At 42.1% G+C, this 26,781-nt stretch overlaps 1 protein-coding gene across 7 annotated transcripts in view; it reads left to right on the top strand.

Annotated features, from left to right (window-relative positions):
• The window catches only part of MYBPC1 (myosin binding protein C1), a 79,653-nt gene extending 55,903 nt beyond the window's left edge, over positions 1-23,750 (top strand). For 4 of the 7 annotated variants that reach the window (XM_080936013.1, XM_080936016.1, XM_080936014.1 and 1 more), the window contains 11 exons: positions 151-255; positions 1,484-1,672; positions 2,791-2,925; positions 7,260-7,427; positions 9,953-10,041; positions 11,734-11,929; positions 13,618-13,757; positions 15,338-15,497; positions 16,600-16,736; positions 18,764-18,950; positions 20,800-20,933. In XM_080936013.1, the coding sequence (XP_080792139.1) occupies positions 151-255; positions 1,484-1,672; positions 2,791-2,925; positions 7,260-7,427; positions 9,953-10,041; positions 11,734-11,929; positions 13,618-13,757; positions 15,338-15,497; positions 16,600-16,736; positions 18,764-18,950; positions 20,800-20,918 (1,625 nt within the window). In that variant the 3' untranslated portion in view covers positions 20,919-20,933. Of the gene's footprint in view, positions 1-150; positions 256-1,483; positions 1,673-2,790; positions 2,926-7,259; positions 7,428-9,952; positions 10,042-11,733; positions 11,930-13,617; positions 13,758-15,337; positions 15,498-16,599; positions 16,737-18,763; positions 18,951-20,799; positions 20,934-22,283; positions 22,328-23,483 lie in introns of those variants that run through there. The other 3 variants (XM_080936015.1, XM_080936017.1, XM_080936019.1) reach the window with 3 other exon arrangements.
• The last annotated feature ends 3,031 nt before the right edge of the window (positions 23,751-26,781 follow it).

Consider the following 26,781-nt stretch of genomic DNA (forward strand, 5'->3'; position numbering starts at 1 on the left):
CTCACTACACACTTACCTGGTATTCACTTTTTGTCCAAGTTAGTTTTTAAATTTGTTTCAGAAAATAAATCCAAAACTTGGTACAAGGTTCTGACTTTCACCCAAAGCCCTGTTTTTCCTATTAACATTTTTCTCTTCCATCTACTACAGATATCCCTGATCCTCCAGTGGCACCAAATGTGACAGAAGTGGGGGATGACTGGTGCATCATGAACTGGGAGCCTCCTGCCTATGATGGAGGGTCTCCAATCTTAGGTAATCAGATACCGATTGGCCCAGGTTAACACCAGTGCAGTTGGCATTCTCTTTAAGCATATTAAAACAGAATACATTCTGGAAAATAAATCTAGAAATAGGTCTATTGAATTGGTAGAGTCCTGGCCTAGCATATACGAGGCTTTGGACTCAACTCTTAGTACTGCTAAAGAAGAGGAGGAAGAGAGGTGCTTGTATACTATGACTTCAAATAGCTGTTGAAATTGAGATATCTATTGTGATGTTCTACAATTCCTTGGGATTTGAACAGCTCATGTTCGTGTCCCCTGACCATATCTTTTTCTTGCTTGTTTTCTCTTTTCTCTCAACAATTACTTCTGAAACAGTTCCAAGTATAACTCCCATTGTTTTGGTCAGTAACTACCATACATAGGGTTGTGTGTAACTTAATGTTCTATTACTCTGTAGAGACACCGTGACCAGGGCAACTCTTACGAAATCAGGCATTTAATTGGGGGCTTGCTTACAATTTTAGAGGGTTTGTCCATGATGATTATGGTGGGAAGCAGACAGGTATGGTGCTGGAGCAGTAGCTGAGAGCTTTACATCCTGATTTGTAGCCAGTAGGCCAGCAGTTGGGCCTGATATAAGCTTTTGCAACTTCAAAGCCTACACCCAGTGATGCATCTCTTTGAACAAGGCCACGCCTCCTAATCCTTCTCAAACAGTTCTACTAACTAACCAAACATTCAAACAGATGAGCTAATGGGGGCTATTTTCCACACCACCATAGATTATGTCATAAAGAAATTATTTTATCATTAAGTTCTTAGGAGAATTTGCTTCCTTAATGGAGAAATATTTTTTCTATAGTAATAAAACTCACAAAACTGATTTCTCTTATTTCCACTGCTGTAACCTTCTGGGCTCTTGGCTCTTGATTACTCAACAACAGTGACTAAGTTGCTGGGAGCTGTATGTCCCTGACTCATTTTTTTTCTTTTCCTGTACAACTTCATTTTTTTCTACTCCTATTATTTTATCTGTATTTTACAGAATTCACAATTGTGTCATCTGATCTCTAACAACCAGTGGAATAAGGTGCATTAAAGTGTAAATGTATTTGAATATTTTATTCAGTCTACTTAGAATGTACAAGATTTTAGGAACTACTGTCTAGTAAAGTTTAATCTTGGAGACAAGATAAAGAGAAACAAAACAAAGCAAACAAACAAAAACCCCTGAGTCTATTTTGTTTCACCTACAGGATACTTTATTGAAAGGAAAAAGAAACAAAGCTCCAGGTGGATGAGACTAAATTTTGATCTCTGCAAAGAGACAACTTTTGAGCCCAAGAAGATGATTGAAGGTGTGGCCTACGAGGTCCGCATCTTCGCGGTCAATGCCATTGGAATCTCCAAGCCCAGTATGCCCTCCAAGCCCTTCGTTCCTTTGGGTGAGTCCAAAGAAATGCCTCTGTTGTAGACGTCACTGGTCTCCCTCCGACGACTAAGCTGGGCTGGACCTGGAGCTTCTTAGAGTGGTGGGGTGGGTAGGGGGCCAGACATGGTTAAGGGCAATATTGTAAGAACCTCAAAACTAAGTCTGGAGAAGCTGACCGTCTTCAGAATGTAGGTCCTGGAATTCATTTCCAGAACTGGGAGCTGTGGATGACTCTCACGGCCACCCCTGGCTCTAAACATGTAGGTGAGTTCATGTGACTGTTCTCCATCCTCCTTCCTAAAGTATCATAGACCAAGCTACGCTTGACAATGAACCTCTTCGCTTTATAACTGCATCTTAGTTTATCTAGGAAACATCCACAAGATGTCCAGGGAAGGCAAATGAAAGATAAGCCGTCTCCACTATTTTACTGCATTAAAGTGTTTCTTAAGAAATGGGAAATTCAGCTGGGCATGGTGGTGTACATTTAATTCCAGGATTTGGGAGGCAGAGGCAGTGGATCTCTGAGAGCAAGGCCAGCCTGGTCTACAGAGTGAGTTCTAGGACAACCAGGGCTGTTACACAGAGAAACAATGGGAAAGTACAAGTCTAAGGTACTGGAAAGAGGCTCAGTGATTAAGAGCAGGTATTGCTTTTGCAGAGAACCCGAGTCTGATCCAGCATCCACATGGGGCAAGCTCATAGCTGCCTGTAACCCTAGCTCTGGGGGAATCTGACAATTCTTTTGAACGGCAGGTACCTGCATGTATATGCCCATAGCCCCCCTCCAACATATGTACACATAATTTAAAATGACAAATATATAAAATTATAAGGCTAAGGGAATTTTACTCTAGATCATTAGATCCCTGAAATTGATTTCTCCAGGTCCCTTTGGCTGCCCAACCTCTCATGCAAACATTTCAAACTGGAGAAGGAGTGTAGCAGTCTTTCCGAGGCCCCTGTCGATCATTCGGCTTACATGCAGCCATGCTCCAGGCATGCGCAATGAGTACCGCTAAGCCCCAGAGCCTCCACGCGTATTTTTAGTGGCCTCCCGGTTGTCTTTTCGCCGGTGCTCTGTCATGGCCCCGTACTCACGGATGTGTCTTCTGATTTCCATCTTTTTAGCTGTGACCAGCCCTCCTACTCTTCTGGCTGTGGACTCTGTGACTGACTCGTCTGTGACAATGAAGTGGAGACCCCCAGATCAGATTGGCGCTGCAGGTTTAGACGGCTATGTGCTAGAGTACTGCTTTGAAGGAAGTAAGTACGCCTAGACGTTACAGTGAACACTGGCATCGCTAGGTGAGACACTCCTCGCTTTCTTTTGTCTTTTGTGGGAAATCATCGCTTTCTTATGGAAAATGACGGCGAGCCAAAGGTCATCTTTCTGAGATGTAGGTGAATATAAATTTCCTCTAGTATTTAATGCTACAATGTAGATGTTCAAAAAGAAAAAAAAAATAAATTAGGCGATAAGGCTGCGCATCACCACCGTGCTTGCAAAGGACGACAGTCTTTTGGCAAAAATTTGGGGACATCCATTTGTATATTGGGTGCATGCAGCTGCAATGTGCCTCTGAGCAATGGAAGTCTACTTGTGAGCAAGCACTGGGGATAAATGGTATACTTAGCCAACCAGCAAGCATCCCCTTCCTTCTTAAAGAGAGGAATAATTAAAATCAACTCTTAATTTTAAGGAGATAGGATTACATCACAGAAAGAGTAATGCGTTCAGCACGTGGCAGTAACCTATCTCAAGGCTTGAGTATATGAAAATTAAATTTTGGAGGAAAAAGAAAAGACTCCAAAGAAGCCCCTAAATAATTTTTTTTTTAAATTAAAGGAGAGAGAAAAGAAAATGCCACGGGAAACCAAAACCAAAAAAGGTGTGACACTTATCCATTGCCTAGTATTTTTAATTTCCTACTTGCCGTTACCAGAAGAAAATGACATTTGAAAATAGATTTTGCATATAACTCAACAGTAGAGCATTTGCCTGGAGGGTGGTAGGCTCTGACTTCTATCCCAAATAAGAAAAAGAAAGAAAAAAAAGAGAGGAAAAGGCAGTAGGAAGGAAGGAAGAAGGAAGGAAAAGGAAGGAAGGAAAAAAAGAAGGAAAAGGAAGGAAGGAAAGAAGGAGGAAGGGAGGAAGGAAAAAGAAGGAAGAAGGAAAGAAGGAAGGAAAAGGAAGGAAGGAAAGAAAGAAGGAAAAGGAAGGAAGGAAAGAAGGAGGAAGGGAGGAAGGAAAAGGAAGGAAGAAGGAAGGAAAAGGAAGGAAGGAAAGAAGGAGGAAGGGAGGAAGGAAAAGGAAGGAAGAAGGAAAGAAAGAAGGAAAAGGAAGGAAGGAAGACTGGCTCTAGACTCAGGTTCCTCTCTGGTGGATGATAGGTAAACAGCCACCCCACACAAAGAAGCTTACAGAGGTTCCAAAGGCCAAGAATTAACCTTTGAAACCATTCTTCGGACCCCAAACTTTAACACTGAAGTTCCCCCGTGAAGCAAAGAAATAATACATTTGGGAATCAAAAATGTAAATACTGATGGATGTCTTTGGAGGAGAAGAAGAACCTTACAAGAAAAAAAAACAAAACAAACAAACAAACAAACAAAAACCCTGTGGCAATCCCAGCATGCACCGCGGCCCGGGCCAAAGGGACAGCTGCCACTCAAGAATAGCAGATGGGGATGAAGCACCCTTTATGGAACCTCGCTCCACTTGATAAGCTTTCTCCAAGCTTCAGAAGGCCCTTGATCCAAAACCAGCGGGGAAGGGCGGGGGGGATGTTAAAAGAAAAAGGCCCAGGGTTAACGCAGCCAGGGAAGTGGGTGTTGTGACTTATTCAAGAGAAAACCCTCCAGCATTTCTGACCTTGGCCTTTTTGCATCCCCTGGTCCTGGGCGCCCAATTCCGCTTTTCAGACGGCCCAGCCAGCAGGATCTCTTAACCTTATATGTCATGAGGCTTCTGAACAACCTTCTGTATGTGAATGAAATGGAGCAAATTCTTTACTCTTTTCTTTCTGATAGGTTTAAAACGTAAGAAGACACAGCAAAATGATAGATGGCTGTCATTTTGATGTTACCCACCTTAGATAAAATACAAGGAACTGTATTTTACGTCATCTGTGTGTGGTCTGTGTAGATACATATGTATACAAGTGTATACATATGTATATGTACACGGTCATTATGTATATATTTGCCACATAACATGAAACTCTTTCATAACGCTATCTCTTTCCTTGTCTTTCCTTGTTTTCTTAATGTGGCTGCCTGGTTCTTCATTCTCTTTTAATGGCTGCTATTCTCCAGAACTAATTTTCTCAAGTGTTTAATGCTTTTGGATATATCGAGTTTATTCTGTAAAAGAAGTCTTATATAAGGTTGTGTGCGTTTTTTATTTATTATCATTCTGACTTTCTATTTTATTTCTAATGCCTGAAGTGTTTTATTCTCATTCTTCTTCCTTCATTCCAGTTCATCCTTTTCTTAAAACACATCGCACACATTATTAAACAACTTGCGTACCCCCTCCCCCAGGCCTCGTTCTTTCTGTTCCCCTGAGGTAGAGTAGCTGGGATGTGAGAAGATGGGCTAATTTTGTTCCCCTTCCTTCTTGCTTTCTCTTTTATCTGTTCTTCGTTCTTTTATATTTCCCTCATCTCTGTTTCACTTTCCCATCCACCGAGTCTTAACTGTGAAATTAGCACAATAACTAGCAAACAGACTATTTGCTGAAAGATGTATCCTTTTTTCAAAGTCATGGGTAATTTTTTTATCACCCACGTGCCCTCTCTGCCTCTCGGTGGTCAAGATACCAAACCTCCTTTATAGTTCTGATAAGGTCAGAGAGAGAGAGAAGTGGGCCAAGGTTCCTGGGGGCGGCCACTCTAGATTCCTTGCCCCAGCTCATCTCCTTGGTACCAAAATAGGTACATCATTCCAAACCACTGGGACAAGCCCCAAAACCAACCTGTGGGCCCTTCACAAGGACTACAGGGGCGCCAGAGTGGCCGTTTTGGGTTTTGTTGTTGTTTTTTCTTCATGCAGAGTTCATTGTCATAGTAACCAGGGCTGCTCCCCGGGCTGCCAGGGCCGATTCCCATTTTCACTTGGAATGTCTCAAGGCTCAGCTATGCCCTGTCTGGTATGACAGTGCTAAAGTGTTCTCCTAGACTGTGATGAGGAAGCCCCGACACAGGACCATTGTGTTTCCTAGGGGACTGGTTAGGAACCGACTGTTTGCTGTGTGCTGTTCCCTCTGGATTCCAGAATCGAGCCTTCCTTTGCCTTTAAGATCTTTTGTTCTCTAGCTCTTCTTCCCACCTGTGGAGGTGTCTCAGCCTCCTTTCTCCTCTTCTCTTTTCTTATCCCCTTTCATCTCCAAGGCAGGCACCTGCAGACAAAACCCAAAGGCCTAAGAGAATAATCTACGCCTCTCTGGAGAATCCCTGTCCCCCCCCTTAACATGTTTGGTCTCTTGCGTCACTACTTGGAAGAAAAGTCTCTTTGCCCACTTTGCATACTTTACTAACAGAGAATGCTGACTACTGATACAATGTTCTTCTGGTGTGAAAGTGGGTGTCTTTAATTAATTTATTGACGGATTCTCAAAGGTTCATCAGCAAAACAGTCTAATGAAAATGGGGAGGCTGCGTATGATCTACCAGGTAACGTATGCTATGAAGCTCTTGGACTTTCTTACTCTTTGAACCATACCTGGGAATGTTCCATGACCTTACGTGAAGGACCACCCCATGACCTCCACACAGAAGGTCCCTAGAGTTGAGGGGAACGGGGTGACTTTCTCATTGGCTCCAACACTTCCTTTTTGCCAGTGGTTATTTCTGACTTTTTAGAAATGCTTGTCCATCCTGGATGCTGGGTTTAAAGTCTTTTGATGTTACATATCGTCAAGTCAGTGCCTCCAAGAATGACAGCTCCCCTGTCTTCCTTCCAACATGTGCTCACAGTTAAAGAGCAGTTCTGACAGAGCTACCAACTGCTGAAAAGCAAATCCAGTTTTTGGTTGACAGAGAAGAGTTGTGCCAGCACAGGAGATATCAGCTCATGAGCCTCTTCGCTTCTGTGCAAACAGAGTTGGCTTTTCTTCATGAGTGCGAACAGATATGATCAGATTCCATATTAAGTTTCATGGCAATAAAACATAATAGAGAGGCCATGTGGCAAGATTAATGCCTTTCTTTCATGAGAAGGGCAGTTTCCCTTCTTTCTGAACTTTAAAGCTTATCAGTGCATAAGTATCAAGATTATATCACGCAGTATGAAACCACATTCGAATAAACCTGTTGCAAAGTTATTGGCAACAATTACTATTATTCAGGGTGCTTGATTCCTGAGTACGAGCTTTTTTAAAATTTATTTTTCAGAAATGGCAGACTTTAATTCTTCCTGTCATTTATAGCTATCCACTTGGCAGGCGTTTTTTAGGTGTTTAAATAGTGACAACCTGAGCCTAGTGCAGATCCAAATATGAATGAAATGCTAAGTTAGAACTGGTCGTGACGGCCCGGGATGGCTTCTCTCACTAAACACTGTTCCCACTTCTTTTCTTTGTCTTTGACTGGTTGTAGCTGAGGACTGGATAGTTGCCAACACAGACCTGATCGACAAGACCAAGTTCACCATCAATGGTCTGCCCACGGATGCAAAGATCTTTGTGCGTGTGAAAGCTATTAACGCGGCTGGGGCTAGCGAGCCCAAGTACTATTCTCAGCCCATCCTTGTGAAGGAAATTATCGGTAGGTGGCAGGGCCCCACATCTAATTCACCGTTCCCAGCGTTTGCTTTGACTTTTTACAATCTCTTTCTAGGGCTGGGGAGACAGCTCGGTCAGTGAAGTCCTCCTGCAGGCATGAGTCCCTGAGCTGAATCATTAGAAGCCACATAAGAATGCCGGGAATGGTGATGTTCTGTGACCCCAGTGCTGGCAGGATCGACAGGCAGCTCACTGGGGCTCATTGGCTGGCCGCTCTAGCTAAACCAGTGAACTCCAGGCCAGTGGATCCCCCTCAAAAAACAAAGCAACAGCCAAGCCCAAAGTGGACACCGTCCTGAGGAATTATACCCAAAAGTGACCTCTGGTGTGTGTGCACACTGTATACACACACACACACACACACACACACACACACCCCTCACATATTTACACCATATCACACATACACACACTACACCATACACACACACACACTACACACGCACACAAATGTGCACACAGACATATGCGCAGTCCCCCATACACCACACACACATACAAACACCACACTACACAAGCACATAGACTAAACCACACACACATGCATACACACACCACATACACCACATTACACACACACATACCACACCATACACACACACACAAACACCCCCCCACACACACACACACTTATCCCTTTCTTAAGATTTATTGGGCTGCCATCCCTTTGATAGTTTATGAATGCTTCCTGGAAGTGAAAAATTCACAGAATCCTGCTTTTAAGGCAGTTTAGGGGGCTGGAGAGATGGCTCAGTGGTTAAGAGCACTGACTGCTCTTCCAGAGGTCCTGAGTTCAATTCCCAGCAACCACATGGTGGCTCACAACCATCTGTAATGAGATCTGATGCTCTCTTCTGGTGTGTCTGAAGACAGCAACAGTGTACTTATATATAATAAATAATTTTTTAAAGGTAGTTTAGGAGGGTCAGCGTTGGGCTGTCTAATTTAGTATTCAGAAGACTAGTTAATTGACTTGGTCAGATTCTCTGAACCAACTCTGGTGGAACCTACGCCTGCTCTCCAGCTCAAGTGGGTCTCCAGGGCCACAGCCATTTTCATGGATGACATGGATACATTCCGGCCCTATCAATGTACCCAATCTGCACCAAGGGTATAAAACTACATGCAGATGAATCAAGTTAGTGACACAGAGAAGGACCAGCACCCTGTGTCCCCCACCACCATTGTTTTGCCTTGGAGTGTTGTTGATCAAACCTAAGAAATGTCAGTTTTACTAATCTTAGCTCTCTCGAGTTCATGACTCTTTTTTTTTTTTTTGGACTGGAGAACAACTTCCAGAATTTGTTTCTCTCTTTCCACCATGTGGGCTTAAGGACTTGAACCAGGGTCATTGGGCTCGAACAGTGAATACCTTTACCCACTGAGGCATCTTAAGGTTTCTCTCAAAACCGAATGGGACGGTGCTGTCAGTCCAAGGCGTGCAGTTTGCATCGTCAGTTGTCAGTTTGCTCCTAGAAACATCTTAACGCCATTGTTAATGGGCTTGACAGTTTTCAAATACTTAACAATATTGATACAGCAGTCATATCAGCAGATAAAAATTTTAAGATATTATATAATAAAACATCAGCATCTGGAAGAGTTGTACAATTCTTTATAGTAATTGTTTCCAAATGACTAATGCATACCAAAAAAAAAAAAAAACAAAAAAAAACAAAATAAACCAGGCATAGAAGGTAGTCATGGTGCTATATGCCCATGTGTCAGCTACTATTTGAAAGGCTGGGGCAGGGAGATTGCTTGGCTTCCGGCTCTCTTAAGTATTCAAATGCTGTCTTTCTTTCTTCTTTTTTAAATTAGTTTGTTTATTTTATACATGTGACTACACTGTCTCTGTCCTCAGACACACCAGAAGAGGGCATCAGATCCCGTTACAAATGGCTATGAGACATCACATGGTTGCTGGGAATTGAACTCAGGACCTCTGGAAGAGCAGTCAGTGCTCTTAACCGCTGAGCCATTTTTCCAGCCCCCTTTCCCCCTCCCTGCCTCCCCCTTCGTTCTTTCCTCTCCCCCTCTCCCCCATCCCCCTCCTCTCCTCCCCCTCATTTACTTTATATTATGTTTATGAATGTTTTGGCTGCACGTATGTCAGGATGCCATGTCTGTACCTGGTATCCAAAGAGGCCTTGGAAGAGGTCATTGGATCTCCTATAACTGGAGTTACAGTTGTGGGTTATACCATGTGGGTGCTGGGAATCAAACAAGACCCACCAGAAGAGCTACAAGTGCTCTTGAGTGCGGACCTCTCTCTCTAACCCCATAAAAATGCATCTTAAAAATAAATAAATATAAAGATGTCTGTACTTGGAGAACACCGTTTTGGACCCGATTTGCTAAATATACTGTTAGTGAAACATGTAGGATTGTGTGTTGAAGGATGTGGTCCCCAGGACAGGTCACGAGCATCATGCCGTTCTGCTTAGGCAAGGCCATTCTCAGGAAACGATACTGACTGCACAGCTCTGCTTCTCCACCCTTCCCCAGAGCCACCAAAGATTCGCATCCCAAGGCATCTGAAGCAAACGTACATCCGCAGAGTTGGAGAAGCTGTCAATCTGGTGATTCCTTTCCAGGTAAAATGCAGGCACCTCTCTTTGTGTTTTTTCCCAGGACTGGAGTGTTTAAAAGGTAAAGCAACACAGTCTAGCCTGTAAGTTCCCCGTGTTTCAGAATTCCCTGGAACGATCAGGTCAGTAATGGAAAATGCCATACAGCTGTCAGATTCAAATTTCGTAGGACACAGAGACCTAGTCTTGCCTAAAGACTCAGGGTGGGGCAGGGATATCTGAGAGGAAGGGAGGGAGAGATGCCAGAAGAGCCTCTGTGGCCCAGCCATCTGTAGCAAGGATTGTTTGCAGCAAGTTCTCATGTTCAACAGAGCAATATTCTCCTAATTTCCACAATGGCTCCCTTCAAGCAGAATTCTACTTCAAAATCTTGATACCGCTAACTCCAATCCATGCCCATTGTGAAATCATTGCTTCAGCAAGAGAATCTGCTGTTTGTAAGATTAACCTGGTTCTTTCTTTTTCCTCCCTCTCCCTCTTGCTCCCCCTCCCCTCCCCGTGCCCCTCCCCTTCTCCTGGTCTCTGTCTCTCTCTTTCTCTCTTCCTCCCCCCCTCCCTCGCACTCTTTCACACACACGCAGAGACAGAGACACTCCCTGCTTATGCCTGTACTCCAGCACTTGAGGCTGAAGCAGGAGGATTGCTGTGAGTTTAAGGCCACTAACAAGACAGCCAATCCACATATGAACAGATGAGACAGATGCAGTGGTACATACCTGAAATCTTAGTATTGGGGGTAGAGGTGTGGGATTCAGGAGGGAGTTCAAAGCTATCCCAGACTACTCAGGAAACTTGAGGCTATCTTGAGCTTGACCCTGTCTCAAAAAAAAAAAAAAATAAAAAAAAAAAATAAAATAACAAAAGAAACTGAAACTTGTTCCTGTGGATAACGTTATAATTTTATAATTTCTCAATAGAGGAAGTAGTTAGAGAGACTCTCTCCCAGTCTGAGAGGAGAAACACAGTACAGAGGAAAGTCATTAGCCTTTAGGTGATACTGCTAAACACACAGACTGGATGCATCAGTCCTTAGAACCACTGCTACTTTTACTATCTTACAGATTGGGAAACCGAGGCACAGAGACTATAAACAATTTCCCCAAGGTCACAGCATTACTAAGTGACTTAGGTTCAAGCATAGGGTCTTAGAGCACATGCTCTTGCCCACTGTCCTCTAAGGTCTGACAGTCTATCTTCAAGAACTAGTTCCAGAAGTTTCTCAACTTCAAGGCCTTAGGGAAAAACTCCTGAATCCCTCTTTCAAAATCAGTGAGGATAATGACACTTATTTCTGTGTAGGCTGAGGGAAATATATTTCTGTGTAGGCTAACACACAGAAGCCAATCAGCAGGAAGTGGCTTTGCTGGCCCAGTGTCACCCACTGTTGGATTAGAGTGATGGCATTTTCCATTCTTGCCTAGAATAAGTCAGGCCATTGTCATTCCTGTGTTGTTAAAATCATATATATATACATACATACATACATACATATATACATACATATACATACACACACATACGTATTGGTGACAATGTTATTTCTCCCCTTCAACATACACATACACACACACATATTTGTTATAATGTTATTTCTCCCCTTCACACACACACACACACACACACACACACACACACACACACACACACATTTGTGGCAGTGTTATTTCTCCCCTTTAACTTTTCCGACTTCCACTTTAGGGTAAACCAAGACCAGAACTGACCTGGAAGAAGGACGGGGAAGAAATCGATAAGAACCAAATAAACATTCGAAACTCAGAGACCGATACCATCATATTCATTAGAAAAGCAGAGCGAAGCCACTCGGGCAAGTACGACCTGCAGGTCAAAGTGGATAAATACGTGGAAAACGCCTCAATTGACATCCAGATCGTTGGTAAGTTTGGAGGAAGTAAGTTTGGAGGAAGGAGCTAGAACATTCTGTCAAAGGAGTCAGTTAGTCCTTCATCATTGGGGCAAGATAGGAATGTGATAGGCTTGTTCTATGTGAAAATATCTTTAAGGTTAAAAAAAAGATGCCACGTATGGTAGTACACGCCTTCGATATCAGCACTTGGGAGGCAGAGGCGGGAGGCTCTCTGAATTTATTTTAAGGCCAGCCTTGTCTAGCACACAGTGGGTGCCAGTACAACCAGGATTACATAGAGGGATCCTGTCTGCAGATAGATAGATAGATAGATAGATAGATAGATAGATAGATAGATAGATAGATAGATAGATATAGATAGACAGATAATAAAGAAAGAAGGAAATTAAAACAATTTAAAAAGAAATAGGCAGCAAGATTTATTAGTATTTCAAAATAACTTTCACTGGCTAAATGTACAAATCACAGGAGGCCTGGGGACATGTGCATAAGGTAATTAGTAGACACACTTTTAGTGAACTCCATCGTCATTGCTTTATAATGTCTAGTTCCTTGATAATAGTGTCTTATGCTGACCCATGCATTAAAACACGTAGCAACTTCTAGACAGTTGAAAATGTTTCTTGCCATACTTGCAATTCCCTAGCTGTAAGGTCTGGGCAAAGAGTAAAGATTTTTCCTTATGTAAAGAAACATCAACCAAAGTCACGAACCCAACCACAGGAGTTGGTCCTTTGTGCTAGTCACTACCTATAGAAAATAGGTAGGTTAGTTCTCATCGTTGTTCCCAGTTATGGAAACAGAGTTGGGGGGATCCTTTATGCAGCCCATGGCGCTTGCTTAAACTCTTCCATAATGTTTGCAATGTCAGGAAAAACATTTAGGGGGCTCATGAGATGGCTCAGAGAACAAGAGCACACAAACATGAGGACCTGGATTTGGATCCCAGCACCCACATAGCTAGCCTGGTGTGGTCCTGCATGGGCCCAAAAGCCCAGCACTGAGTTAAAAGGAGAGATCAAGTTAAAAGGATTGTCCTGACTTCCTACCTGCTAGTGAAGCTAAAAAAAACTAGTTCCTGGTTCAGAAAGAGACTCTTGACCTCAAAGGACTAAGATGAATAAACACGGGATACCCTCCTCTGGCTTCCACATGTGTGCACCTCCCCATCCTGACATGTACATGCGCCCATACTCATACATGTACATGGTATCACTCACACACATAAACAGAATTTAAGGGCCCAGCACAGTGGCGCATGCCTGTAATTCTAGCAGGTAGAAGGCTAATGCAAAAAGGTGCTGAGTTAAAGATCACATATATCTAAAAAGTCAAGCTAGCTAACTATCAGTGCTAAGACAAGCCTTGTTTCTGATTTTTTTTTTTATTCCAGTCAATTTCCTGGGAATTGGGGTTCTCTAACTAAAGGGACATTTCTTCTGGGGAACCTGAAGTTCTTTAAATCAAACTTTAAGGGGTCTTTTAAGATAAGAGGAGCGTGAGACTGCTCTATGCCCTGGCCCTGTCTGGGATCCGCTCAGATAAAAGAAGCACAGGTTGTGTGCAGACCCCATGGCAGAGTCTGGAAGAATGTTGCTCCAGTAATGGGAAAAGGGACATTTTAAGATCCTCAGGTAGCAGGGTACAGACTGGATGGGAACGTGAATTCACAATGATGCCATGAATCCATCCTACAGACCGCCCGGGTCCACCCCAGGCTGTGACTATTGAAGATGTGTGGGGAGAGAATGTTGCTCTAACATGGACACCACCAAAGGATGATGGGAATGCTGCCATCACAGGGTATACCATCCAGAAGGCAGACAAGAAGAGCATGGTAGGTCTGACTTTTTGTCTTCTAGCTATATGTTAAGCATTACTGTATCCTCTTGGGGACGGGCAAGAAAAAGGGAAAGGGGAGAGGAGAGGGAGGGAGGGAGAGAGAGAGAGAGAGAGAGAGAGAGAGAGAGAGAGAGAGAGAGAGAGAGACAGACAGACAGACAGACAGACAGACAGACAGAGACACACAGACAGACAGAGACACAGACAGACAGACTGAGACAGAGAGACAGAGAGAGAATTCCGTTCCTATCCTGGGGACCTCCTCAGTCAAGGCAAGATGAAAGACATAAAACTATATGATAAGCCAATATAATAAATGTTAGGATAAAGGTTTGCATTAAGGGTTTTGCAAATCCCTACAAGATGGCTCAGTTAAGGTTAAGGCACAAGACAGTTAAGGGTACCAGCTGCTCCTCCAAAGCATCCAAGTTCAATTCCCAGCCCCCATGTGGAAGCTACGACTATGTGTAACTTCAGCTTTAGGGGACTCAACAGATACATGTAAGCAAAACACCAATGTATATAAAATAAAAACACTTTTCAAAGTTTAGTAAATAAATGAATGCATAGCTATGTTTTCCTGGTATTAAATTATCTAAAATTTGTTGAGAACAATGGACTTGAAAAGCCAAGGAAAATGCTTTTCCTTTAGTAAGCATGTTTTTGTTAGCAAATGTGCTTTCTCTATTACTAGTCCAAAACATGTTGAACAGCGTGGTCTTCGGCTGTCAGCAAAGCAAAGCTTTGAGTACATTTCCTGGAATGGGGAAGACCACATACCAAGTGTTTTAACCTATTCATTCATTTATCCATTAGATAGTCAATATTTACTTTGTGTATTGGATCTACCAGGTGCCAGGTACTGTCATAGGCTCTGTGAGGTGGGAAGAGGAGGCAGGGTTTGTGTTAAAGGTGCATCCACGGGAGTTGGGAGATCAAACAAGTAAATAAATTGCGTGTGGTGTGTGTGTGTGTGTGTGTGTGTGTGTGTGTGTGTGTGTGGAGGGGGGAGAGGGAGAAAGAGAATGAGAGAGAGAGAAGAGAAAAGAGAGAGAATTTAAGGGTTAAGAGAAAAAACACCCAGGCTAAAGTCATAAAGAATAACCAAAATGGTACAAATAACATAGCAAGAGAAATAGGCAGGCTAAAGGTGACGGATAAAAAACAGACTAGATTAATAAACTAGGCAAGCATACTGGATTCTATTCATTTTCTTTAGTTATTGAATACTATTAATTTCCCCTAGTTATTTAGCTTCCTCTATTACTCTTAGCAGTAGATTAATTTCTATAATTATATTTTGCCCCACAAAAGATTGATAAGTCATTGGGTTGATAAGTAGATGACAGAAATTAGGCACTTATGGAAAATATAAAAATAATAGATGATGTGGATCCAATGTGTAGATGAAGACTAGACTGCGAACGACGATAGATAAGTTGGGTTGTAATAAATATATAAGGTCGTTGCTCTCCCTACAGAAATTAGTGCTTTTTTAAAAATCAATGACACATTCTTTTTTGTCCTAACAAATAGGTGATTTTTCACCAAATTGTAATCATTTTGTCCCTTCAGGAATGGTTCACCGTCATTGAGCATTACCACCGAACCAATGCCACCATTACTGAGCTGGTCATCGGAAACGAGTATTACTTCCGGGTCTTTGCTGAAAACATGTGTGGCCTTAGCGAGGATGCGACCATGACGAAGGAGAGTGCTGTGATTGCCAAGGACGGTGAGTCGGGAGTGGACCCGCATCTGGAAACCTTGGTGGGCTCACCGGGGAGAACTAAAGAGGAAATGCAAAGAAAGGGAGTGAGGATGAGCATGCTGGGAAACCACACAACAATATTCAAGTAAAATTTCGGCTCTACAGGCAGATTGTTTTCTGGGGGAATTGTATCATGGTTATAGAGCTTACTAATTTAATTCATTCCAGTTTCTGGTTGCTGGGTCTATACGTGGTGAATGTCACACAGATAGGGAAAGTGGCACATTCCTTGGTTTTCTGTTTGTGTTTTGACACCGTCAGGGTGGTGTTTACATGAGACTTGCTCTAAAAAGGGTGGGGAGGAGCTGAATTCTATAGTTTCATTCAATGGCTCTCAAGTCCTGTAAATGAATAATTAGCTAGTCTGTATAGAAGACACAACGCCCTGGTATTTTATTTTAGCAGTAAGCCTAGATTGAGCGGGTTGTGCCAGAGGTTGTAACTGACAGCCCAGTCATGCCCCTTGATGCTCCGAGTCTCACCCAGGTTATTCCTGCCCCATCCTTTTGCCCTAGGGGGCACTCCTCCAGCCACCCAGCCACGTGCTCCTGGTCCATCCCCTCTCCCTGTGTCTTTTCTCTTCCTCTTTCTCTTCTCTTACCTCCTCTTCTTCCTCCATGGTCTCTCTCAAAACTCCCCTCCCCCATTCTCAGGTCCCACCTTTCTCTCTCTGCTGGCTTTACGTTGGGGAGCAAGGTTTACACAAGAAAGGCTGGTGTATATGTGAGGATACTACACTCATCGGAGGGCAACCAGATCTCAGGGTTCAGAATTTAGCATGTGTGTACACAGCACCAGGCCAACCCCCCATCAAAATCCTTCTCTGTAATTTCCACATGAGGACGTATCTTTAAGAAACTCAGAAGATTTTGTGTCTCATAACCATTTCAGCTTCTGCTTCAGGTGTGGCCCGCTCTGTGTGTGTCCCCATCAGAATAAACGCCATGTGGCATTTTCTCAGGCTTTTCTGAGAAGAAAGTTTTACTCATGAGTAAAAGATGCTAAAAATAACACACTCTCAAGCTGACTTCTATTTTTAAACATCTTTTAATCCTCGTTTTTTAAGGTAAGATCTATAAAAATCCAGTGTATGAAGACTTCAATTTCACAGAGGCCCCCATGTTTACTCAGCCTCTGGTTAACACCTACGCCATCTCGGGTTACAATGCCACCCTGAACTGCAGCGTCCGAGGAAATCCCAAGGTACCGTGAATTACTCAATTCCTAAGGTACAGTGAATTACTTAAATCGATTCCAAAGCATCTCTTTTGTATTTGCCACGTTATATAGGCAGGTGAAAGATAAACAGGCCTTCCAACTCCTGTCTTCCTTGGGTCAGGGAGTGAAGAAAGGTGCAGTTTCTGGATAAACAATTGTAATATTTAAATGTGGTGGTAACAAACATGGGTGCACTTTTATGATCTAGTGGCTAGCTGCTGAAGAAACAAAACCACACAGCAGAAACAAGATGGGTATGGTTTCACCTGGAAAAAAGGAGGTGGCATCGTTGTGCATAGTATGTGTGCCTGTAACGTACACAATCTTGTATTTTTGGTTGTGATCCTAGCTTCTAACAGCTGAGCTATCTCTCCAGCCCAGAACTCACACATTCTTGATTCATCAGTTGCTTCCAGATTTAAAAACTTGATGTACAGGTGTGTGCTATGAGCTCATAACAGAGATGTGCGTACACAGTGTGACTTAATGCTCATCAAGAGCTCTATAACACACTCAACAGTCACACAACAATTCGGGGCAAAATCTTAACTGGGCTCTGCTAAAACGGGGGTATCAAAACCAATTGAGGACACTTAGAAGTATTCTCAAGTTTCACCTTGTTGGCATTTAAAAGTCACAGCAGAAGTTGTCCATAATCATCGGTATCCCTGGGTGGCTGCCAGGGAAAGAGTTTTTGAAAACTCTGATTGAATGAAATGTAGTAACAGTGGCATATTATCTTTGGCAGAATGAGGGAAGGCCAAGGGAGAAGCCAGGAGGAGCATGGGAGGAGCCAGGAGGAGCATGGGAGGAGCCAGGAGGAGCATGGGAGGAGCAAGGAGGAGCATGGGAGGAGCCAGGAGGAGCATGGGAGGAGCCAGGAGGAGCATGGGAGGAGCCAGGAGGAGCATGGGAGGAAGGTGCTGAACTAAGGGATGTGGGGTGAGTCCCTCCACATGGCAGTAGGGAAGTGTTAACCGCCAGTTTAGGAGGAAGGCTCGGGCTACTGCTCTCATCTGGGGAGTCTCATCATGGAGATGCTACACACCACCCTTTAGGAATAGCATGGGGGTGGGTGGTAGTAAAAAACCAAGGCCCCAGAGCCTCCAGGAATGTTTATTTGAGAGGTGGAAGAGGGAGAGGAATAGATAAAAGAAAATGCTCCCACTCTGGGATTCAATAGAGAGACAAAGTAATAAATGCAGAGAGTCTGAGAGATCGTATTGGGGGGGGGGGTATGTTTACAGAGGGAAGTAGTAAGTAGGAAAGTGGAGGGAATCAATGCCTAAAATGTAGACCAAGGGTCAATACACAGAGACCCACCTTCTTGGGTGACTGGTCTGTTGCTGATCTTGTGTTATTCAGTCAGAACTGATGTTGTGCCACTAAATGGTAAGTAAGATGGTGGACCGATGGGGGGGTGTTACGGAGGAGAGGCTTATGCAACTTATGAAAAATTAGAGACAATTTGAAGATCATGTCACCTTTTGGGGTATTCTTTGAAAAACTACCCATCAATACATTCTCTATTTTGAACTCACAGCACAAGCACAGCATAGATCAAGTTTTAACATCTGGATATGACTGATGAACCCAGAACGTGCAAGTTCAAGGCACACAGTGTGACTTGATGTGCACATTGTGCAACAGTTTTCACAACCAGCACACTTACAAACACACTTGGAGGCCAAGAGAGGCATAGAACTCATCGTCTTATCATTGAACACTCTGTGCCCGTGTAGATTAATGTGGAAGGCAACTTACTCCGTCTGGGAAGCGCGCCCCTGAGCCGAACTCTGAACAGTCCCTGCTTGCTTCTTCAGAGCTGCCCATGTGGCCTCTTGCTAATGAAATAGAGCTGAATCAGGATAGAGACAAACAGGAGAGAGGCAGCTGCCCTTCTTAGATGCCCCCTTCTTTCTGAACCATGTTTTTAAATCCTGACACTGGGTCTCCCAATATGATCCACGCATCATAGACTTTGACTTGACTTTCTTCAATCTGAACTTCAGCCCAAAATCACCTGGATGAAAAACAAAGTGGCCATCGTGGATGACCCACGATACAGGATGTTCAGCAACCAAGGAGTCTGCACCCTGGAGATCCGCAAGCCTAGTCCTTATGACGGAGGCACGTACTGCTGCAAAGCAGTCAATGATCTGGGGACGGTGGAGATCGAATGCAAGCTGGAGGTGAAAGGTACGCCAGCTAAGAGCTATCTGTAGGCTTAAGTTGAAGGCTGTGGCCTAAAGAACCCCGGAATGTAAAGTCCAGACAAGACACGGTGACTGGGATGGATTGGTGGGGAGGAACGGGACACCCCTACATCTGCAGTCATGCTTGTTAAGATACCTATTTGGGTTAACTTGCTTTGGTAGTTTTTTTAAACTTTTGTTAATTAAGGGAATATTTAATTATCCCATGTGTTAGGTGGGCAGCACTGTGAGAACGAATGAAGTAAAAACAGTACGGCTTTGTGACACAGTCCAGCTGCAAATAAAAGCCTAGTTAAGAGCTTCTACTCAAACTGCAGTTAAGGAAGTCACAGCATTCCTAGTAATCTGTGAGACTGCATATACATACATACACATACATAAATACATACATACATATTGATACATGCATATACATATACCTACCTATATACATATACATATATACATTCAAACCGCAGCTAAGGAAGTCATAGCATTCCTAGTAATCTGTGAAACTACATATACATACATATATATACACATACATATTAATACATGCATATACATATATCTATCTATATACATGAATATACATATATACACTCAAACTGCAGTTAAGGAAGTCACACCATTCGTAGTAATCTGTGAGACTGCATATACATACATACATATTGATACATGTATATACATATACCTACCTATATACACAAATATACATATATACGTTCATATACTTAATAATTTCACTTATAGGTTTACATTCTATTTAAGAAATGTCACAACAAATGCAAGCCAAAACAAACCACATAAGGATTTATATAAGATAAAACTATTAGCATATATTATCATCTTAATCACATTGTTTATTAACAACTGTTTAGCCTAAGAGTTTTCCTTAACAACCAAACCCACTTTGGGATACCAAGAGATATCAGCCAACATAATTACAATGTCTTTTATCTCATTCTTTATTTTATTTCTATCTTCTGATGACCAAAATATTTTATTTTCCCTGTCTATGATGAAACAATTAGAATCTAAAACTTAAAAAGATGGCTTTGTAAATATGTATCTTATAGTCACGATAAATGTCCGAAATACTTTTTAGAAGAATTTTTTTTCTCCTCATTTTGGTCTAAATAGAGTATAAGAAGTTTCTTGAACAATGACATGCTCTTGAAATGTTTCTTCCTCTTATGGTGTATATTCTCCTTATATTTTATATTCTTGGGCATATAATAATTCAGAAGTGAGTAAGGAGAGATGAACACAGGGCCTATGATAGTCATAAAAAATGCATTTGAGAAAGCCCTTACACATGTAACAAGTACACTCAGCTGCTTTCTTAGCATTAAGTGATGATTTAGGCCACATTTATAAGTCATCTGGTTTCTACACTTTTTTTTTTACATCAACGCGTCATCGATATCATCAAGGTATCATTGATGAATTTCTATCATCTAAAAGCAAAATTAAAAATTGTCATAAATTCATGCCTTGAAAATAACAAAAACATTAAGGGCATAAAATGATCATTTCCTAAGTGGTTCAGTATTTGGAGCCTTCTATACAAACAAGTGATATTATGCACGTAAATGTTACACTGCTCTGAGTAATTCTGTGGTGAACTGGATTTAATAATAATAACAATGTATTCTTTTGCAAAAAAAATTATAAGATATCAACTGTAATTTTTGTCTTAATATAAGCTTTTGGTCCTAAAACCAAAGACTGTCTATCGTCGAATTGTTTTCTGACAAGGGGTCATAGTTAAATGAGTTAAGCTATGTATTAAAAGGTAAGAATGCTAACTGAGAATAAATAAATATGGTACAAATATTCTAATTCTGCAGTGATATATCAAGGAGTAAATACCCCTGGACAGCCAGTCTCCCTGGAGGGGCAGCAACAGGTTCAAAAAGTTCATACCCCACTGGATTCTTCCATTTTCTGTTCCATTCCTCTTACATGAAAACGCACTGTGCATGTAAAGCTTGGTTTCCTTGGATGCTTTTAACTGTATTCCTTAGAAGCTCATGGCATACAGTGTTTATGCCATGAACGAGGAAGGCAAATTATCCAAGACTATTAATTAATGTAAAACCTCTATCTTTGATCAGAAGGCATAAAGTACCAGAGCGCTCTCCCTGAAAGCTAGAAAGCTACATTTGACGAAAACTTCATTTTATATATGACTATCAAAAAAACAAAAAACCCTTTGGAAACAAGGAAATTTACATAATGCTTTCATTTTTCAAATGGATAGAGATACGAGGGTCCTTGAAGATAGTTTTATAGCATAGGGAATTTAGATCCATGATGGAATTTAGGAAATGGGGCACCTTGAACTGAAGAGAGCATGCTCTGTGCATTTTGGGTGGAGAATACAAAGATGGATGTAACATTTGGAAAGTCTCGTATGTAAGATTTTTCCCTTTGTAAATTCACTGGAAGAGTACCTAACTTATTCCTCTATTGGTTTGGATATCTTTATGGTATTCCAATTATTTCATACGTTTGTAAACTTAAAGGAAACGTTTAAGGCCCTGTGCGAAATGTGTTACACATCAAATCTCTATTGTATGTATATGACCCGCTCTCACTTGGAAGAGCTAACTAGGAGTTCCTTGGGAGCTAGGCAAAGAAACGAAATTAAACTCTAATGTCGATCTATGCCTGACTTTACAGTATCTGCTTTCTGACTTTAGAGGTATCGGCAGTCCCGAGGAAAACGTAAAATATCAGAGCTCTTCCCCCAAAGTCTAGTAGATTACAGCGCAGTCACCCAGGAGCTTGAGTTTAAGGCTTGACTTAGGCTAGTTCCACATCATAGATCCCAAATAGAACATTATAAAATATGCTAGTTTAATATTTATACTTGATAATTTTGCCTTTTGTAATTTCAACATATATATATGAGCACTAACAGTGTTAAATATTGTCTATGTTTTTCTTTTGTTGAAAAACACAATATATATATGTTGTAGGGTATTTTTTTTTTTTTTTTTTTTTTTTTTTTTTTTTTTGTTAAGCTAACGGTTTGGAATCTCCTACCATAAATATTCACTAGTCGGATCAGCTTTGCCACCTATTCTAGCAAAGTGGTCATGCATATTATTAATTTTTTATGTATTAATGACCCTCTTGAAGTGACACCCTTCACTCTATTTTTCCTTTGCCCTTCACCCGACTAAGGATTAATGAAAATCACCTCACAATTCTGACCATAACTTCACCTTCAACGTACACTCAACTTTGATGTCGGCACTTTATTTTAATGCTCACAACATCTCTCTCTCTCTCTCTCTTTTTTTTTTTCTCTCTCTCTCTCCCTTAGTCGTAGCACAGTAAGGATTTTTGAATTGTATATTGTCACCTAAGGTAAGCTTTCATATGGTTTTAGCATATGAAGCTTATGAATGTCATAAGCCATACCAAGCCTGTGGAGTATGGCATGATTTTCACCCTGTAACCCAGCGGAAAGAGAACCTGCTAACTTCCTAGCTCTCGTTTGTATTTCTGGATCCTGGCACTAACGTCCACTGCTGACCCTTCGCAACCCTTTCCTCTTGACATACAGCAAATTGTTGGATGCGGCAGAGCATGGCTCAGAGCATTTGATGTAGATGAAATTGAATGAATGATCCCATGCAGTCTGAAGTCTTTGCATCAAGGAATGGACCTGTTTATAAGTGGCATCATTTCTACCAATATGTGACGTGGTTGGTTTTTTTTGTTTTGTTTTGTTTTTTGTTGTTGTTGTTTTGGTTTGTTTTATTGTTATCATTATTAAGGAGAATGAGTTTCTCAACTTTGCATCGAAGAAGTTTTAAGAATGTTCACACAGCATGCTGCTTTTGTCTGCTCATGGAGTTTTTTTTTTAGCAAGTGAAGCATCTATTAAAGGGCAGAGCAGAGTTCTGGTTGCATAGGTTCTCTCCTGAATGACACTCTGAGGGTTTTTTTTTTTTTTTAAATATATATGACAGGGATTCAGAAGGTACGTATGAAATACTAGTTGGCGTTTCTCTCACTCTCAGAAGGTATTAGTTCTAGGTTTTGCACAGTTTATAAATGGCCAAAGTTAAAGCGGGTATTTTTTTTTTTTTCTACCCTAGTGTGCTTGAATCAGAATGTTCTGTGCTTAACTAAAAAGAATGTTAAGAAATGGCTCTTCTGCTGACTTACAGCCACTTGGTCAGGACCTTTCCATCGCAGGGAGGGTTCCCCAAACCTGTCAGAGGGCAACCCACTCTCCAATGAGTGGGGATTTAAACCAAGATAGAACAATGGTAAAGGAGTAAATTATTATGGGTCTGCCAAAAACCTGATTATTATTTTTTTTTGAGATGCCAAGTACATTATATTGTGAATGTATTAGAACCAGGAGAAGAGTTCAAGTAGGACTGTGTGAGTCCTTGTAGCTAACAAGAACAAACCCAACCCTGTTTGTAGGCAGCTAGCTCAGGAGCGTTCTCCCTGTCATCTTCCACATAGCTGCTTTTAACATTCCCTTTCTTCATTTTGTCTTCTCTAGGTGGGCTGTCCTTCTGCAGGCTCCTCCTGCAAGGCGTGCCTCCGAACATAATTGATTCCTATTTGCGAGACTTACACTCGAGCAATCCTGAGGAATACTGAGGGGTGTGGGTGCCTTTGTACGCACCAGTGCTTTGACACTTGATTGGCAGCGGAAAGCATCTTCTGGTTTTCTCCCGGGCCCCCAAGTGTGGTCATTTTCTCTCCTCCTAACCTTGAAGAAAGAAAAAAAATTGTTTGCACAGATTGCTTAATTAAAAATTGCAAACAAAATCTCTCTTGCGGTCATACTTTGTTCACTGTGATCTTGCCTGGTTCGCTGGACCTTAGTAAAAGCCAGCTGTGAAGTACAGAAACACTGTCATGTCCGTTTATAATAGCATCTCCAAAGGCTTCTCTCTCCCACAGCAAAGAAATCACAATAATGGAGTCACAATCCACCATAATGGGATCCTGAAAAATCTATCTCTCTGGATTACCCTTTTGTTGTGTGGTCCTGGCTGGCCTCGAAGTGAGCCTCCTGCCGCAGCCCCCTGAGGACTGGAATTAGAGGCGAGGCACGAAATGCTCGTCAGCTTCAATAAATTTCTCTAAGTCTACGCCTCTAAATGGGACTTGTTAGGTCCACTCAAACCTACTTCATGTGAGGATCTATGCCTTCTTTTCCCATTTGCGTTTAATAAGAGGCACCATAAACTTTACCTTTAAGGCATTTTCTTTTCAGTAAAAAAGAAAAAAAAAGGGGGGGGGGGTATTTAGTAAAGGGAACGGATAAGTTTGCAGTCAGTGTGCCGAAATGACTTGGTATTTGCTTATGCACTTGGAGTTGTAGTCTCAGAGTTAGGCAAAAGGCGTAGGGCCCTGATGCTACCAAACTTGGGTCTGTTGCCCATAATGTTCCCTAGGAGAAATTTTGCCCAAACTGCCATTCCTAGTGATGGAGGCCTTCTGTACTTGATGAAGCAGCTGCAGACTTAGTATTCAATGATAGTAAACCTTAAAAAAAAAAAAAATCTAGCTGTTGATAAATGCTCATATAACAGTCCCTTAATCTGATTAACAACGTCTCTCTTCCTGAGTTTCAGCTAAAGGAACAGAAGCAGACAGTACCACACCTAATTTTTTAATTCTCTTAACCCCCCACTCCAATAACCCCCTTCTTCTGTTGTTGTCCCAGAGGCTAAGTCCATTGTTGCCCACAGATGTCACCATAGCATCTTGAAATGACATTTAAAAATATTGCCTTCTCTCTCTCTCTTCAAATTTTCAACGGTAATGTGTGAGAGCAGTCCCCCCTGGGCTGACAGTGAGCTCACCAAGGGAAAGATGAATGAGTGATTGCTATGCATTTTATGGTCAAACTATGATGGCTTCCTTTTTTTTTTTTTTTTTTTTTTTTTTTTTTTGTTCCCACTGCTTGGTAATCTTGCTTCCTGGATATTTGTTACTAACTGTGCTCTTGTACTTTTAATCACTCCAAAATAATAGTTGTTTCTCAGTCTACTAGGCTCCATAGAGAGGTTCTGACACCTTGTGGGTACTAACATTTTCAGATGCTCAAGTTTCTATATTCAAAATGTCATAGTATTTACATTAATCTATATGCTTCTTCCTGTATACTTCAAATAACCTTTAGATCACTACTATACAAAATGAGCAATATATATATTGCTAAGTAAATACTTGTTACATTACTGTTCAGGGAATTCTGACAAGGGCAGGGGAAGCCTTTCCTGCCTTCAATGTTCAGCACAAACACAGTTTTCTTTGAATATTTTCACTATCCTAGCAGCTGAATCGGGGACATGAAGAACTGACTGTTATAATGCACAGTCCTTAGGCAAACATCGTTGTTCGTTGGTGTCATGGGTCTGGGATTGTTCAGAGGTTAACCAGTCTGATTGTGAATATATTTTTTTAAAGGAGAGGCTTTTATTTCTATAGTGGTGTCTTGTCTACTCAGAAGATTCCGGAATGTACTGTCCAGCCTCCTCAGTCAGGGGCTTTTAAAGGCAAAGAACACAATGTTACATTGTGTCTATGCACAAGGTCATCTGGGCAAAGCAGGCTTTTGTTTCCAGAAATGGAAACTGGCAGGTTTGCTAAAGTCGTACAAGACAAGGCCGAGTGCAAAAATGAACCCTTAGCAGCCCCTTAACATTTGGAAGTCCAACTTCGCTTTGTCGTTCCCTTAAGTCCAGAGACTGTAAAGGTTTAAAGATAAAGCTAGCCATCGACATGTGAGCCATCCCATTAGGAGAGCTATCTGAACCTTAATGGCTCATATTTTTGCACAAACGACGTCTGGCTCATTAAGAAACACAAGCTGACTAGAACTCCTTGTACGCACCCAGTAAATGACTGTGTAGCAAAGCCAAGCAGCTCGCCCCCTGCAGGCTGCCTGTGGTCACAGCCGCTGGGCGGGCTGCCTAATGAGAACGCTGGCTGATTTTGCTGAGTCACAGTCAAGTCAGGGCAGAGAGTCTCAATTTTGAAGCTTCCTCCCAGAGTTTCTTTTCCTACACATAACTTAACCTCCTTAATTATATCTGAAGGGAGCGTGGCAAACGTAGCTCTGACAGGCCTTGCCCTTTTCCCCCAATCCCCTCTGCCGTGACAAGAATCTATAGATTATTTTTCCCCCTAAAGCTATCCCCTAAGGTCTGTTCCCTGATTCGGCGACTTCATCCTCCCGAGGTTGACTACCAAGGTCCAGCATTCAAAGTAGTGAATTCTAGCAGTCCAAAGCCCTCTTTGGCATTAACCTGCCAAATCAGAATTAAACACCTTCTCCTAACACAGTGTTTCCCATTTTTCCTTTATAAACTGCCGTTTTCTTATGGGCCACGGGTTGGGATTCTGTAAACCCCACCCCTCAGTTACCTAGCAACAGCCAGGTATACCCCACCCTTCAATTACCCAGCAGTAGCCAGATATGTTCTGTACTATACTGTTGTGTGGCTGGTCCCTCAGGGGGAAGGGATTCCCAACACGGACCCCCCCCCAGAGGCATCCCCCTTACCCCAAGCCTCGCGCATCTCCATGGGCCATATGCCCCCACTCTCTTCATCTTTCCCCTAAACCTAGGACGTCATCTTTTCACAAAATTGGTGCCCTGTGACTTTTCCTTTCAGTGACTTTTCCTTTCATTGGTGCCCCGTCATCTTTCCTTACACCACGTCTTTCTCCTCTCTATCCAGAGGCAGGCCTTCGTTGCCCAGGACAAATGTCCCTTCCCTTTGTTCCCTCCCCCTTTTCCCTTGCCTTCTATCTCCTGCTTCTTCTTCTTGCTCTTTGTC

Source organism: Micromys minutus, assembly GCF_963924665.1.
Source record: "Micromys minutus genome assembly, chromosome: 22".
Lineage (NCBI taxonomy): Eukaryota > Metazoa > Chordata > Mammalia > Rodentia > Muridae > Micromys > Micromys minutus.